Source organism: Hippocampus guttulatus, chromosome 9 (genome assembly GCF_054856545.1).
Source record: "Hippocampus guttulatus isolate MCC_2025c chromosome 9, RoL_Hgut_1.0, whole genome shotgun sequence".
Classification (NCBI taxonomy): Eukaryota; Metazoa; Chordata; class Actinopteri; order Syngnathiformes; family Syngnathidae; genus Hippocampus; species Hippocampus guttulatus.
In genome coordinates, this window is record NC_141269.1 from 18,734,134 (window position 1) to 18,751,513 (window position 17,380).

The 17,380-nt window shown below is 40.8% G+C and overlaps 1 protein-coding gene across 2 annotated transcripts in view; it reads left to right on the forward strand.

Moving 5' to 3' along the window:
- The window catches only part of LOC147200672 (uncharacterized), a 44,073-nt gene that overhangs the window by 17,861 nt on the left and 8,832 nt on the right, over window positions 1-17,380 (forward strand). Inside the window, exons 3-5 of one of the 2 annotated variants that reach the window (XR_015101837.1) lie at window positions 10,096-10,139; window positions 11,901-12,090; window positions 12,271-12,328. Coding sequence is in view for 1 of the 2 variants with exons in the window: in XM_086120246.1 (XP_085976372.1) it covers window positions 10,096-10,139; window positions 11,901-11,910 (54 nt within the window). In the remaining variant the exon portion in view is untranslated. Of the gene's footprint in view, window positions 1-10,095; window positions 10,140-11,900; window positions 12,091-12,270; window positions 13,175-17,380 lie in introns of those variants that run through there. The other variant, XM_086120246.1, reaches the window with a different exon arrangement.

The following is a 17,380-nucleotide window of genomic DNA, read 5'->3' on the forward strand; positions in this document are numbered from 1 at the left end:
GCGAGGTTTATGCAGATTAGGGCGCCGCAGGCATAATTCATCATTTAAAATGAAATCGGAGTCATTAACATATGCACAGAGGTGCGAATAAAATTGGCCAGTGCGCTTGTGTGATGAATCTGAGGCTGCGCAAAAAACATTTCTATGTGTGTGTTAACGAATGAGGTCTAAAGACCCTTTACGTATGTGTAAACAAACGAGCCAAGAGGCAAAAAACATTTAATGCTCGCAGTGGGTCGGGGCGGGATTTGAGTCGTGTATTCCGCCTTTCGTCCAAAGTCGGCTGGGATAGGATACAGCACCTTGTGAGCCTGCACAGGATAAGCGGTATCGAAAATGGATGCATGGATGGGCTATAAAAGAAATATGGAACTAGTGGGTGGGAGCACATGTGGCGATTTTCACTTTGTGTGGATGGACACTTTGAAAAAACATGCATGTTAGGTTCAAGGACCTGTAGCATCAACACGCTCCATTTTTCACTGACAAGTTCACTTTCCTCAGGAAAATGAAACTGGCATTCATTTTCAATAAAATGCATCTGTTTTGGAGCACTTTGAAAATAACTCAATGTACCTGGCTGGATTGCCCATTTTTCAGGATCATAATCAAAATCGATACAATACAATCAATGCACTAAAAATCAATGTCTTGGTGACATCTGCCCATTGGGGCAGACAGTGAAAAGTATCGCTAAAGATCAGTAGGAGCCGCATGCGATGCTGATGGAGTAGGCAGGAATAAATTGTTTGGCATCTGGAAGAACGAAAAAAGGAAAAACAGAGGCAAGAGCCAACTGTCAGAAGAAAGAAAACATAACTCAGAGGATCATGACCCTTTGTTGTATATTTGGTGTTGCCCACTACACAGAGAACCACGTTGCAAACATGCAGGCATGCAACGAGTGATGTCAAATTGAAATGAGAGAACAAAAATGCTCCACCACTTCATCTGGAGATGTGATGCCTGGCGCATGGGCACTTCAATACTCTCAAGCGGTACTCTGAACATGACCTTTTGCTTTCAGAATCCAATTTTTCCATTTTTAACTATGAGTAAGAATTAAAATGATTAAATGATTTGTATTGTGTGTTTCATCACTGAATTTCCTTAAAGAAATTGTTTGAGAAAGACAACAACTAAATAACCACAAATAAAAATTTAATAATCAGTCATGAGTATACTGTATAATGGTATTCACATCCTAACATATGATGCAACAAAAGCATCACCTAAAATTAAATAATGTCAGGTGTCATTTCCCAAGACGAGTATTCTGTGGAGTTTTTTTTTTCTTCCAGAAAACGCATTGGTGAATGCCACATTCTTCTTGAAATGTGCATGGGGAAAAATGGTTTGTGAACAAAGCCACGAGAGCCCTTGATGTCTGAGGGCACCTAAATGTCACAATAATAATATTCATTTTAAGACCCAACTTGTTTCTCTCCCGAGGTCTTCTTTTTCTTCCTTCCTTGTTCTTTTGCCACCGTCCTTGTCACCTTGAGGTGTAAAAGCAGAGTGATGGATGATATTTGGAGACCGGGTTAGTGGAGAACGATAGGAATGAAGGGAAAATGAGAAAGATGAGACAAGCATGAAGGGAGTAGAGGGGATGGTGGGTGTTTTTCTTTTTCTTGCAGTTTCTTGCATTAAACTCATACAGTGGCTGTGCACGGCTGATAGCACTGCAATTGGCACATGAACACGCATTATAGATGCAAACATACGCTTTCTCTCGCTTTGCTTGCTCTACGTGGCAATCACCATGGTAACAAAATGTACAGAACACAATCGGCTGGGATATTTTTAAGTTTCAAAGACATGGAAACAACAACGGGGACAACAAAGGGAGGAAGAGAACTCGGGACCAAGAGAGACGAGTGTGCGAGAGAGAATAAGACTAACATCAATGTAAGTGCAAGCAGATGGAAATCTGAGGTGTGCGAGTGTAGTGTGTATGTGGGTGTGTGCGTGTGTGTGTGTGTGTGTGTGTGTGTGTGTGTGTGTGTGTGTGTGTGTGTGTGTGTGTGTGTGTGTGGCTCCAAGGTCACAGCCCAGAACTCTCTGTACTGAAGACATCAAATGATAGTGAGGTATGGAATATTGACAAGGGGTAAAGAATCTCCAATATTTTCTTCAAAATCATTTTCACCGAATCAATTAACGTATCAATTACCGTATTTTCCACGCTAAAAGGTGCACTGGATTATGAGGCGCACCTTCAATGAATGGCCTATTTTGTAATGTTTTTCATATATTGGACGCTCCTCATTATAAGACACAATCTACAATGCATCCACAAGATGGAGCTACGCTTAAGGAAATGCCAACAGAACACTACACTCCACTACACCCTGATTTATATAGCGATGATCAGATGTCAGTAAAACTTATTTAAAAAAGCAGCGACACGGCTCACTTAACCAACAGCAAGTTATAACACTGACTCATTAACGCTGAACTCTCTTGCCGCTGCTCTATTTCCGTGTTTCACTGAGAAACCGATCGCCTTCATTTTGAACTCTGCGTTGTATGTCTCTTGCAAGGAGCCATTTTGAGGTTGACATATTGCCGTAATGACAATACACAAGGCGCATCTGATTTTAAGGCGCACTGTGGAGCTTTTAAGAAAATGGAAGGCTTTTAGGTGTGCCTTTTAGTGCGGAAAATGCAGTAAATGATTATGATTATTTACAGGATGTCAAATTGTAATCTCTCAATGTGTGCGCATCATAGCGACATGAAAGGCTGTCTTGACTGAATCAGTGTTCTTGTTTTAAACCCTTTAAAGTGACAATTATTGGTTTCCATGAAGTGGTCATGATTCAGTTACTGGTTTGCTCTGTTACATGACAGAAAATAGGGAAAATGTAAAAGTAAAAGTGGTTGCTTGTAAATGTCTATTTTGAGTAAGACTGTGTGCCCCGAACTATAAAACAGTTGCAATAATTCTGAGAGGATCCATCTACTCTCTCTCTCCCTCTCTCTCTCTCTCTGGCTTTTCTCTGTTTACCCTTGCTCACTAACTCTCTCACTCTTTCTATCTATCTGTCTGTTCGCTATGTCTCCTCTTGGTCTTCGCTCATGCGCTCTCTCTCTCTCTCTTTCTTTCCTCTCTCTGGCTCTTCTGTGTGTCTCCTCTCTCTCTCTCTCTCTCTCTCTCCCTCTCTCTCTCTCTCTCTCCCACACCCACTCACTCTCACACTCTGGCTGTTCGCTTCATCTCTTCTTCTATATACATCCATCCATCCATTTTCCGAACCGCTTGATCCTCACTAGGGTCGCGGAGGTGCTGGAGCCTATCCCAGCCGTCTTCGGGCAGTAGGCGGGGACACCCTGAATCAGTTGCCAGCCAATCGCAGGGCACACAGAGACGAACAACCATTCACGCCCACACTCACACCTAGGGACAATTTAGAGCGTCCAATCAGCCTGCCATGCATGTTTTTTGGAATGTGGGAGGAAACCGGAGCACCCGGAGAAAACCCACGCAGGCCCGGGGAGAACATGCAAACTCCACACAGGGAGGCGGCCGGAGCTGGAATTGAACCCGGTACTTCTGCACTGTGAAGCAGACGTGCTAACCACTGGACTACCGGGCCGCCTCTTCTATATACAGTATATACATAAATATATAAACCTGTATAACCTCAGGTGCATTCATCTTTAGAGCTTCCACTGTATTTGACTCCCATTTCAGAATATTTGCAACACCGGTTTTTACTTGAGTCTTGCTTTTGTCTCTCAAAATGATTGCACAACACATATGCAATCAAATGATTGTTTCTAGCTTGCAGCTTAGAGACTAACGAAGCGTACGTGCACATACACATGTAGGCTTCACCTTGACACCAGCTGCAATTTTAGTTTTTAGGCCAACGTGCTGCAATCATTTTTTTAGGAAAGTCGGGCCTTGGCAGTCCAATTCACGATGTCTCGTGAAGTAGTGTCAAATGGAAGCATTTCAACTGTACATCTGGGCTGAACTAAATTCAGACAAGAAGGTCACAACAGGGTTACTGGCTGTGTTGTGTTGTTGTTGTTATTGTTTTGTTAGTTTTTTTTAATATATGCAGATGACAAACTAGTGTGGTGAGCAGCTCCAGATTGTGCTCAGTTTGTTTTACTGTCACAATATGCCTCAAAAGATAATTTGATGATTTGTTTATTTTGCTGCCAGGTTCGACTTCCACCTCCACTATCTTCTTCCAAACCTTCCTCCTGTTCATTTCTTTGCTACCTTATTCATTTCTGTCAGCTGGTTTTCTCTGCCATTTAGCGATACTAAAAAATCATCTTATGTCAGTCATGGATTATGTGTACCGGCAGCCAATCTCATTGAAGAGGAAGAAAAAGATCAAAAATGTTCCTACAATCGCATCTTCATGGATATGGGAGGTGGACATTGATGTGTGTGTGTGTGTGTTTATTTGAACATATGCAAACATGTCAGTCTACTATCTGAATGTGTGGGTGTGTTCATCCTGAGTTTATTATGAAATTGTTTATTTTATTTTTTTTACTTCTCTGATATCTGTTATTCTGTTTTTCTTTCTTTACACTGTTAAAAAAATGTCACCATAATAATTTACATTTCTGAGGGGCATTCACGCGTGATTTTGAACTTGAAACAAATTTTTAAGGATCAGTTTGGGGTCCTTTCATAACAACACACATTTTTGGAGACTGAGAAAGCAGACATCAACATTTCTGTTTTGGAGTCGGTTTATGAGACCCTGCATACTCAGGTCATGTTAGGACATTACATTTCTGCTTCCCAGACCAGTGATACAGTACTTCATTTGTTGACCTTTTCTTAACTTATTTGAACTTATTAGGCACATTTGGGGTCCCTGCCCACATTGTATTGTTGTGACACCACAACATTACATTAATTCGAGTAAAAATAAAATGGTAGCCAAATCTGCAAAATACTTCAAGAGCAGCTCCTAAAGAAAAATGGGGAAAGGTAAAATGTATATCCAAAATTTCGGGAATTAAATCAGTGAATTTAGGTACAATAAAATCTCTAGCTTCATATGACATTAATACTTGACACAGTTTAGAAATAGCCGGAAAATATAAAACATGAGTTATTCTTATAAAGTTTTTTTTTAGTACAGTACATTGACATTTGACGGAATTGATTGTTTTCAACTCAAGTTTGTGATTAATTTGAATTTATAGTTGTAAATAGTTGTTTCAAGTGGCACATTTACCTATTTATGTGGTTAAACAATTTAGAAAAGTCAGAAATTGTAAACAGTTCTTATTCAACCAACATAGAACCATCTGTCTTTGTGCTAGATTTTCATTTGAATATGGCTTTAAAGGGGAAGTCAACCCAAAAATATTCTTTATATTAACATATTGTATGGCCCTTCATTAGTCTGAGCATGCAATTGTGAATCATATCACGCTTGTGGAATATGAGTGAAGCAGCAAAATCCACCTATTTTTAGCCATCTGTGGGGGGTGGCCATTTTGCCACTTTCTGTCAACTGAAAATGACATCACAGGGCTCAGGTAACAACCAATCACGGCTCACTGGTTGTCTGAAGATGAGCCATTGGTTGTTACCTGAGCCTTACATATACCATGATTATGTTGAAACACTGGCGTTTGTCGCACCTATCTCACGGATTCTTATTTTTCACTGATTTTTCTTCTTTGGTGTTCTGGCTTCTTCTTCTCTGTTTTCCGTTGACCACAGCACCACTCTAGATTTAGGCTTGTAAATTGCAGCCTGCCATTATATTCAGCATATTTTTGTGGACACACACATTTCTTGAACTGATTCCATGTTTACGAGATTATGATGATGATGATGATGATTATTTTATGAATGGAGTTTCCATTTAGGGCGGCCCGGTGGTCCAGTGGTTAGTGGGTCGACTTCACGGTGCAGAGGTTCAACTCCAGCTCCATCCTCCTTGTGTGGAGTTTGCATGTTCTCCCCGGGCCTGCATGGGTTTTCTCCGGGTACTCCGGTTTCCTCCCACGTTCCAAGAGCATGCATGGCAGGCTGATTGAGCACTCAAAAAATTGTCCCTCGGTGTGAGTGTGAGCGCGGATGGTTGTTCGTCTTTGTGTGCCCTGCGATTGGCTGGCAACCGGTTCAGGGTGTCCCGCGCCTAGTGCCCGAAGACGGCTGGGATAGATTCCATCAACCCCTGCGAAGATAAAGCGGTTCAGAAAATGGATGGATGGATGGATGGATGGATGAAGTTTCCTTGTGAACATGGCCTAGTTTTGCAGGTGTTATGCGTGAATGCATATTGCATACCAAAAAAGGCAGCTGTCTAGCTGAGTGAATGATCCTCAATTTAACATAACTCAACTCAACTGTATTTATAGAGCACTTTCAAACAGACATCACTGCATACAAAGTGCTGCACATGGAGCAACTGACATATATACAACAATAAAGCATTAATCAGTAACAAAGATGGTTGTAGGCACCAAACAGTAAAACTAAGATCAAATCTGAGTCATGCTGAATCAAATGCCAAAGAATACAAGTGAGTTTTGAGGCGGGTTTTAAAGATGGGCAGCCAGGGGGTTTGCCGAATGTTCAGCGTTGTTCAATTTAACAACAAAATGTGCATGATGTGGACAACAAACAGTTGACCGAAGGACAACGACGGTAAAAATGTGCATCGTGAGTCCAAATAAAGAGAACACAGAAATGACACTGGAGGGCAGATTTGAAAGAGAGGCATTAAACTGGGAAATTATAATCACACCCAAACTGCTACTTGAATGGAACAAAACTACTCAACATAGCGGTGTCCACAACACCTGGAAAAAAATACTAAATAACAGTCCAGGTGATGAGTAGCAAAAAACAAAAACAAAACAAATTTGATGACTCCGCTCTGCCATGGCCAAGCTTAAATCTCCACCTGTTGCAAATAGGCCGCAGGTGTGGAACAGCAGCACCCTTCCTCGAGCAGTCACGACTGGAAAGAAAAAAAAAGCAAACGGCACAGAACCAAAACATGACGTCAGATGCAGGACTCAGAAGGATGAGTAGAAACATTGGTCATCAAACATCTGTCTGAAATCTTGACCGCTGGCACAATAGCATATTGTGAGAGTTTCTTCACCAGGGCACGAGGTGTAGAGACTGAATATAATGTGTAACTGGTACAGTGATAAAGAACTGGATCCCACAAGCAATGAAAAACCTACAAGAAGTCTAAACTTTGAAACGATAAGGAAGATGTACCTTAGCCACAGTAACACGGGCTGATGGAAAACTACACGTAATCAAGCCGTATGACAATAATCTCTTTTTTTTCTTGTTTGTTCATGCTGTGGCTGTTGCTGTTGCTGTTGAGCAACCTCCAACTGGGTCCCAAAGCAGCTCCTAAAGCCACAGCGCCCCGGGTACATGCAGACTCGGTTGTCGGCTGTTGACTGGGAACTATTCGTAGCCCAAAGGCATGTCCAACAACGCTTGGAGGTCGTTGCCAAGTTGGGCGAATGTTCATGCTGAGCAAACTGCCAGCCATCGTCCAAGAAAGCCAAAAATACTGTTTTTATTTCTTTCTTTGTTTAGCCCTTGTCTTTTATTAGCTAAGTCCAGAACTAGAGTGGACAGTTGCAAACAGTCATCATTTCATTTAAATACTTTTATTTTGGCAGACATCAAGCTGTCTGGGGTTGACTCGGCGGGCATTAATGATATAAATGTTAGAGCCTCATGCTCAAACATAGCACGACACAGGTCCTGAAAAAACATTCACTTATGGGTGTTAATATACTGTACGTAAAGGGAACTATTGCTGACATACTGAAACAATTATTTCAACACTGATATCTGTCATTAGATCAATATTTTGAAAGGTCAGTTTGGTGTGTCCATAAAAATCTCCTGTGCATTGTTTGCATTTATTCGTCTTCTTACACTGGCAAATGAATTAATTTGCATATCAGTCTGTTTATCTCCCTGTTTTACATTCTTATCAGAAACTACAATGAAGCAAGAAGAGAAAAAAATAACTCTCACAACGATCTCTTACAGGACAAGGACAAATGACTCACATTTATAGGACAATGAGGAGACTCAATTGATGTTTTGGTTCAGTTTGTACAAAGTATATTCAATTGTTAGCTGGGGAGGTCTCATGAGAACGCAGAAAAAAAATTGACCATGAAAGAAAAATGATGGTAACAAAACAGAAGGAGAGGCTCAAAGAGACAAAACAATCAAATCTCGTCCTTGGTGATCAATGCATGTGCTATTGTCTGTTCTTTTTCCTTTGTCCTCAAGGACAAAGGAAGACAGGAAGTACAAAAGTGGGGTATGAGGTGTTCAGCCCACCAGATAGATGTCGATGTCTGACAGGCTGGAATGAAAAGTCATGGCTGCTGCTTGCACCTTAATTTGTCAGTGTGAACAGTTATGGTTACTTTCTATCAATTCATCAATTCATTTGTCTCAACTGAGGGCAATCAAAGCATGGTACGCACATTGCCCTCAGAACGCAAAGGTCTTACTTCGAACCTTGGCTCGAGCCTTTTGTATATGTTCCCCCAGTGCTGGTGGTGATTTTCTCCTGTAATTGACTGGCTGCCTGTCCTTGATATATTCCTGATCTCACCAGTCAACTGGGACAGGCTTGAGTTTATCTGTCACCCTGAACAAAATAAGTGGTAAAAATAAATAAATACATGGATGAATAGAAATAATATTGAAGCCAGCGGCTCATGACTGCATGTGGCTTGGGCATTTTGCCTTGAATGCATGTACTTGTGGAAAGATCATTTTGTGCAGGGGTGTGTGCAATCCATGTGGAAATGAGTATCTAAATGTAATTTCCCACTTAAGGTAGGGGACGATTACTATTCTTATTATGTGCATTGCCATGGAAATTGTGATACATTATTCATAATATCTCAGTTACATACAAACTCTAGCCAAAATGTGGAACTTTTCATCATAATGTTTTTGAGTCATTTTATTTGAAAGGGATGATGCACATTAATGAACACTGGTCCAACACCTGCGTAAATGTGCCGAAGTTAGCATACAGCTAAAGCAACATTTGGTAGGTAACGTAAAACACGGACAAGGCATAAATACAGGTACAGTGAAACTCCTCCACAACTAAATCATGTTTGCAGAAAGAAATGTTTCACAACAGGGGACTTTTCGTTGTAGGGGTAGCAGAAAAGTGGGAATGGCTTTTATGCATTAAAAGTTTTTCATACTAGGGGATATTTTCGCCCATGTAGACATCCAACTTTCATTCAGTCTTTCACACTTTCACATACAGTGGTCAAGTGTAATTTTTCTAAATCCCAAATATAATCATTTGATGTCACAAGTACAGTAATTAAACAAAATACATGAAATAAAGCATGAAGAAAACATTTAGATTTTGTAAATTTGACAAAGTACTGTAATAGTTTTTCCAAGGTGAGATCCTGACGAGCGGCAAACGAGTGACGCCATATCAAGACAATAATAGCCGGGCGGCCCACTATGGAAAGTGTACAAAGCCAGTCAGAAATCGATTGAAAAGCGATATTTAGATTTATCTGAGAGGTGCTTGAAGAGTTGGAGAAAGATGAGGTTGTTGGCAAGATGTGTGTTGGACAATGCATGTACGAGCCAGATGCTCAGGAAACGGAAAATGTTGTCCTCGAGCGGCTGGACATGGAGTGGAGACAGGACCCGATCCAGACTGCGGTTATCACCTTAGCGATAGTGTTTGCAATTTGAGGCTGTGCTGTGCTGTCAATTGCACACGATGGGATTACAGTACCACGTATTCCTGCTAGCACTCAGAGCACACGTTATAGTGGGTGGTTGTCCTACATTGTCATTGCTAAGATAGTTCTCTTGCATTGTTGGCCACTCTACACATTATATCGGCAGCACTGTTAGTTGCAAACCCTGACAGTTTGAATGTTTTTGTACAGGAGTACATCCATGTACACATATAATACTTTGAATCGAAGGTTTTTAAAAACAACAGCCAGAGTTATTCATTGATTACTTGCAAATCCGTTTGAGAAAACAGAGGTCTTCTCAGTGCTTGTAACAAGGAATGTTCGTTTTATGTTATGTTTTGTCATTCACAGGCTGTCTCTCCATGGGGATTCCAGGGCTCTTTTCCTGGTCGGAGGTCAGAAAACTCACTCTTCCCACTTTTGTGAAATGCATCATCAAAACTTATCGAACAAACAAAGCCCCCACTGACTGTACTTTTACATTTCAATAGACTGGCAAATAAATGTATGTGAAATGTACGCGAGTTATGCGTGTGTTTGGGAATACACCGTATGATATAGATACACTGATAGTGCACTCCATTAACCAGTTTAATCACATTGGATTTTTCATCTCTTGAACTATGATGTGTTTTTTGGTGGGGGCAGGTGACGGACAGATTCGCAGACTGGCGGACCGGTGAAATTTACCGATGAAAGCGCAGTTAAAATAACATGATATAAAGAAGTCAAGAATACAGTAATGGTTTATTCACCTATTGTTTAACATACTGTAAAGAGGAGTTTGGTCACAAGAAAATGTTTACAGTATCACTCCTATTTATTACAAATGAGAATTTGAAATGTTGGTAGAGATTTTAGCGAGCATCATGAAAGTTGATTTGCTTTCGCGGGCCACATAAAATGTTGTGGCGGGCCAAATCTGCCCCCCAGGCCTTGAGTTTGACACCTGTGACCTATGGGTACCCAGGCCGCTTTTGAATGACAAAAGGGCAAAATTTTTAAATAAGTCAAGTCAAGCTTTAATGTCAAATATGCTCTGAGTGCAACATACGGCACAGATGGAATTACTTTCCTTTCAACCACAGTGCAAATATGTAGTGCATTGAAACACACACAGCTAAAAATAAGTGCAGCAAAACAACTGCATAAAAAGACAGACATAAATATATAAATATAAACAATATGCCCTCCTCTGATAAGAACAATAGGAAATAGACTTGAGTCAGACGCTCTAGAATCCTCACCCCAATAGTAGACAAGAGAGTGAGTTAGGAGAAGAGACCTAATGTTGAAAGAAAAATCGGAGTTCTTGCGTCCATAGTCGCGAATAATTTTGTTTTGTTGTCATTGTTCAGACATAATAGTTTTTATTTAGTTACAGTTAAAGTTTTTTTAGAACAGTTCTAAAAAAAAAAAAACGCTGAGCGCCGAGTATTTGGACTTCTATTTCACTGTTCCAAAAGTGTTTTGAGTGAAATAAGAAAATGTCAGTGTTTTGTTTTGTTTTTTTCAGTTGAAAATTATGTGCAGTAGAAAAGCTTGTTTTTGTGATATTTTATTCTGTTTAAGATAAAAATAGTCATAATTTTTTAAATATTTATTTATATTTGAAAAAATATCAAAAGGTTTCGATTGGCACCGATTCTGATACCAACATGATTGGCATCATGAAAGCCCTAGTTTTAAATGGAACTTAACATGCATGTTTTTGGAATGTGGGAGAAAGTGCAAAGCCACAGAACAATGAGGCAAACTTGCAAACTGCTTACAGCAAGGCTGCAGCCCGGATTCAAACCCCCAACCTCAGAAATGCGAGGCACGTGTGATAACCACTGCACAATGCTGCCCTAAATAAGGGAATGTTGAACTTTTTTTTTTTAATGTGTCATAGCAGACATGCAAAACCTGTTCACAGCAATGATCACATCTTGTAAGTCAGCTTCAATCTTGACCAGCCTCACCACTAACCTGAATCAAACCATCAAACAGCTCCCCTCTTCTCTGCTCTTGCTTTTTACACAGGCAGGAAAGACCTTGATGTTCCTCCCATAATTGGTAGTAGAGGTTGACTTTTATTCCCTCTCCCCCTCCCTTTTTTTTCCTGTTTACCGGATTCAAATTTTTTTTTTTTTTTGCTTTTCCTCTTCCTTTAGAGATGAATAGTTGGCCAAGGATCAAAGTCCGATCCCAACCGGCCACTGTGGCCACCACAAAGGGGTGTTGGGTGCTGGCGTGGGGCCAGATGCTGCACATGGTCACATAACCAGGGACAAGACATGCAGATGGGGCCAACAGAGCTCTTGTCGTCCCCCCTCCGCCCCCACACACGCCTGCACACAAGAGGTCAGTGGCAAAATTATCAGAGCGTGTGCTTCCTGTAAGATGATCTCGTCACAAAATCCCTTTTTGTTTTCATCTGGTTGGTCTTCCTGTTTGTTTCTCCATCCTTCCAACTGTCATATCTTTGTTTGTTTCTACAACCCTCACGTAATCTTCCTCTGTTTTGTTGCATTTTCTTTGCAGCTCAGAAGTGGGCCTTCCAAACACACCGCCAGGATGCACAACAAGAAAGGAAGCTGAGGTAAAAGCTCTTGTCCCCAATGACAAACAACTGCAGGTCAGCTAGACAGCCCTTGTTTACATAAATATGTTTCGAGTGCCAGTAAAAATTAATAGAGGTGAACGTTGAGCGGGGCTGTTTGATCAAACAAAAATGATCCGACCTATATTTTTTATGCAACACCCAACAGACCCAACAGACTGTTTTGCTTAATGTTCGCAAAGAATTACATAAACGATACAAAGCACACACCAAAAAAGTTTTGTTTAACATTCACATTTAAAGGGTTTTTGGTAAATATCTAGAGCCATATCGCTTGGAAGGACGAAACAGGGCAGGACTTATATTTACCACAATTAATGTTTAGTTATATTCATTCTTTTAAAGCCAAAAAACACAATATATTTCAGAAACTTTTAATGGTCATTTAGGCTGGATTTATACCAGGTCCAACTGCCGAATTAAAAATTTCCAAACATGCCCCTGTAACAATGTGCTTAAGATTTTTTTGCTTTTATTTACCTATGTCAGTCATAAAAACTGATCTTCTAAATCACAGGTGTCAAAGTCAAGGCCCAGGGGCCAGATCTGGCCCGCCACATCATTTTGTGCGGCCTGCAAAAGCAATTCAAGCATGTCAACTTCCATGATGCTTGCTAAAGTCTGAACCAAAATTTCAAATTGTCATCTACAATGTAAGAATTACAATGTTTGCACAATCCATTATTCTTGACTTCTGATGTCAAAACTAGTTATCCATCTATTTGTTGTTCGCTGCGTATGTAATATTTGGAGGTGGTTAAACATTTCTATGCTTTCATAAAATTCACAATCATAATGGCCCTCCAAGGGAAACCGTAACTACAAGGTGGCCCGCGACAAAAAAATGAGTTTTACACCCTTGTTCGAAATAGCTCAAATAAAGTACAATTTGCTGTGCACGTTCATTAATAGTATTGCTTTAATTAAATTGAGATTGTCTACAAAAATGTAAAATGGTTTCACGCGAGTCATTTATTGTTGCATAAACAGTGTGCTGAGGTACAAGGCTGCCAGGAGAGGTGGGATTGGGAAAGAAGGGTTTTCTTTTTGAGAGGCTGGGTTCAGTCCGAACGCGACAGCACAATTTTGGTTTTAATCATACGGTATCACCCAAGATTGGTGTGAGGGGATGTGACATGGAGCAGGGAGCTAACGTTTGTCAGGCTCTCCTTTAGGTCTCAGTGGCAGTTCAATGCAGGAATACTTGGCTACTCTTTTATTCCACCTCAGTCATGTGGATGAAGTCGTTAGCATGTTATTTCATGATGGCTTGTCAGCGTTTACATTCAGGATCACGAATAAACTTATCACAGGCTCCACCCAATCAGGAAGATCCACCATAACCCTCTGAATCTGTAACTGGGGTTCTGTTGAAAATACAGCAGCTCTAATATAAAGTGCAAGAGAAAAAAGTGACAGCTACACTTGCTATGTTACTTATTGTACGTGCTGGAGTAAATTTCAATTGAATCCACAATTGAAAAAAAATGAGTGGAAATGTATTATTTGTGTTTGAAAGTTTGTATTGAAATGAATTTCAATTCCATTATTTGTAATTTATTTTGGTTAAAAAGGGGAGGGGGTGGGAAGCCAATGTTTAAAACGTAAATAATTTAAAATGGAACAGTGATAATAATAAAGTAATGAGTTATCAGATAGGATATATTTTTTGGAATGGAAATATAAATAGTCAAAATAAGACCTTGGATTCATATTCAGAGATTGGCTGTTGCTAACCAATTATAGAGCACTTTTTGGTGAAATACATGCATTAGCCTCCCAGAGTGCATGAAGCGTAAGAGGTCTGTATCAATTAACACGCCAGAGTTATGTACAATCATTCTATTTTTCATACATTCTGCTCGTAGTTTTAAAACATGTTTGTTAGATGTCATTGATGAAGTGGGCGCTTATTATCGTGAAAAAATAAAAGTTGATGTCATGCCATTAACTACATCTGAGAGGGCCTTGCACATTTACTGTACATGTGCCAAAGAAATTATCATCGTTTTGGTATAGTCTACAATCAGGGTCATTGATAGGCATACATTTTGATATCCAATCCTGTGAGCTCAAACTTAAAACAGCACAATTCACAAAACCATTGTAAAACATCTTTGGGACAGACTGCAGTATATGTATATGTGGGGCAGTGTGGGTTGGCTTTGGCTGGGCTGTGGAGACATTCAAGGAGCCTTTCTGGGGGTCCAGAATTTGGTGCTACGCTACTATGGCCCCGTTCAAATTCTAGCTTTCTGAGATTTACAATTTGCGAAGGCGATCAACAATTTCACATTTTTTCCACCGATAATTTGGCCTATAATCTGTATACCATTAAAAAAAAAACATCTTTCTGAACGCAAACATAAATAACTGAAACAATTGTATGCCTTTGTCGATGTTCATGCCAAATATCTTAGTACTTATATGATATTACTATGGTTCAGTGAAATCAACATTCTTTTAAAGCAAAATATAAATTCAAAAGGATGTGGAAAGCAGCATTTTGTTTAACGAGAACTAACTGACAATCATCAACATTAACAAAACTCAGCAAAAAAAAAAATCAGTTAACATTGCAACTGTGCTTTAACAATTTCACGCTACGTGTCTAAAGGGGTGTTCACACGGCAAGATTTGGTCCGGTGCTACGCCGGGGCTGCCCCAGTAGAGCGTTCACACGTGCAAATTAGCTCCGGCGTAGCCCCGGAAAAAGGCTTACACCGGACCAAATTTGATCCACCTCAGGGAGGTGGTTTAAAAATTTGCTCCGGAGCAAATGCTCGTTTGCGAAGCAGCACCGATATAAATTTGCACGTGTGAACGCAACTGGGTTAAATTTGCTCCAGAGCAAATGCTTGTGAAGCGTACGTACGGCGAAAATGTGTTGCTTTCGTGCTCTGTCGGACTTCCGTCATGTGTTTGTTTAATAATGACACAAGACTTGGCTGGTAACATCTTTCCTTTTGTAGGAGACTGGACTGTCTCGGAGTTGTTAGTGTAGTTTGTTCCTTTGTTGTGTGTTCACAACCCCCCGCCCCCCATATAATTTATTTAGTGATTTCCTCTCTTGATTTTCTGTTTGGCGCATGATGTGTTTGCTTTTCTGAGTGTCATTGAAGTCATCGTTGATTTACGTTTTTGGGGGCGGTCACTCTCGAGCAGAAGGCACGGAGACCGAGAAGGAGAAGTACGTGCCTGTCCAGTAGTCGCTTGACTTGTGTATACGTTTTAAAAAGAACCAACACGACAGCTCATTTGTTTTCTGTCGTTTTGCTCCGCTGCAGAAACTGCCGTGTGAACGCAAGTGGGGCTGCCCCGACGCTGTGCCGTTGCAGACACGCTCAGCGGCTTTGTACGTGTGAACGCTCCATACAATTTGCTGCGGTGCAAAATATATCGCAACAAAATACATCGGTGCAGCGCCGGAGCAAATGTGTGCCGTGTGAACAGCCCTTAAGTGTGGGTGTGGGCGAGGGTGTTGGTGTGGGTGTGGGTGTGCGCGCTCATCTGGACCAATTTGTGCATGCATGTGCAATTGCCAGGTAATGTTTTTTTTTTTCTAAGCACAATTTCTTCCATGACAGCATGCAATTATTGTGCCGAGCAAGCTATCATATGTCTATAACCTAAAAATTGCATTTTACCTGGATGCCACACCTTCCAGAACAGCTCACTGTCAGCATTTAAAATCTGATATGTTATGACGTTTGTGTTATTCGGGTGAGGATAATATGTTGAAACATAAAGCATTGTGGAGTTTAGAACTAATGGGAAGTACGTTCTCAAATCTGTCAATGTGAGACATAAAATGCGTGACACTGTCTTTCATAAACAGTTAACAGCTAACTGCTATGTGGACCCATACATGACACCAAGCTATTCGGTAACATATTGGGCAACTTTGTGCTCCGTGGTGTCCAGAAGCCTGCTCGCCTGACATGGAAAAGACCTTTGACAGCTGCATGGCAGATATTCTGCAGGCACCCGAGGCTTCACAGGTGTCAAACTCGGGGCCCTCAAGAGCCGTTAGCCTGCATGTTTTCCATCTCTTCCTGCTGCAACACACCTGATTCAAATGATTGCTTCATCAGCAAGCTGTGCGAGAGCCTGCTAATCATTTTGATAACTTAATCAGGTGTGCTGCAGCAGGGAGAGATGGAAAACATTCAGGGTAACGGACCCGAGTTTGACACCTACGCTTTAGGTGGTATATATTGCGGCTGATCAGCATTCAGTCCACACCCCCACAACATCTGAAAGCTGAGAGTATGGCTCAGTTTTTCCTTTTTATGTAACCTGTAACCTGATAGAACATGATAAGCTGTCCACTGTCCCTGGAAGGGTGAAATTTGACAGGCCTTCTAACAACACACTTCTCAGCTGTGTGTCAAAATACATTTTATTTCACTTCAGAGGTAGTTTTAGTCGTATATTTTTAACATCTTTTGTTCTCTGTGCAGTTAGGGCTTTCCATGCCTGCATGTTTTTTAACACGTTTCTCAGTACTGACAACAATAAGTAGCACCTAAGCTCAATCCAAGCTATCCATTAACTAAATCACAGGTGTCAAAATCAAGGTCCGGGGCCAGATCCGGCCCACCACGTCATTTTCTGTGGCCCGCGAAAGCAAATTGTGTGTCAACTTCCACGACCCTTGCTCAAATCTGGAGCGAAATGGCATATTGTCATGTGTATTAACGTTGAGATTTTCCATCTTTTTTTTTACCCTGTTTATTTGATCTGAAATTTGATTTGTTGTGTACAAGAAATAATACGATGTAATGATTAAACATTTATTCGGTTTCACTGGTGTAACGGCTCTCCGAGGGAAGACATAACTCCAAAGTGGCCCGCGACAAAAATGAGTTTGACACACCTGATCTAAATAATGTACTGTATGTATAATAGAATTTCCAACATGACTTGCGCAAAACAAGGATGTGTGCACTCATCGGCAACCCGATTTCAACCCCTCTGTTACGTGGCACTTGTGACAGCAGTGGAGAGGTCAGTAAAGCCAACTCAATA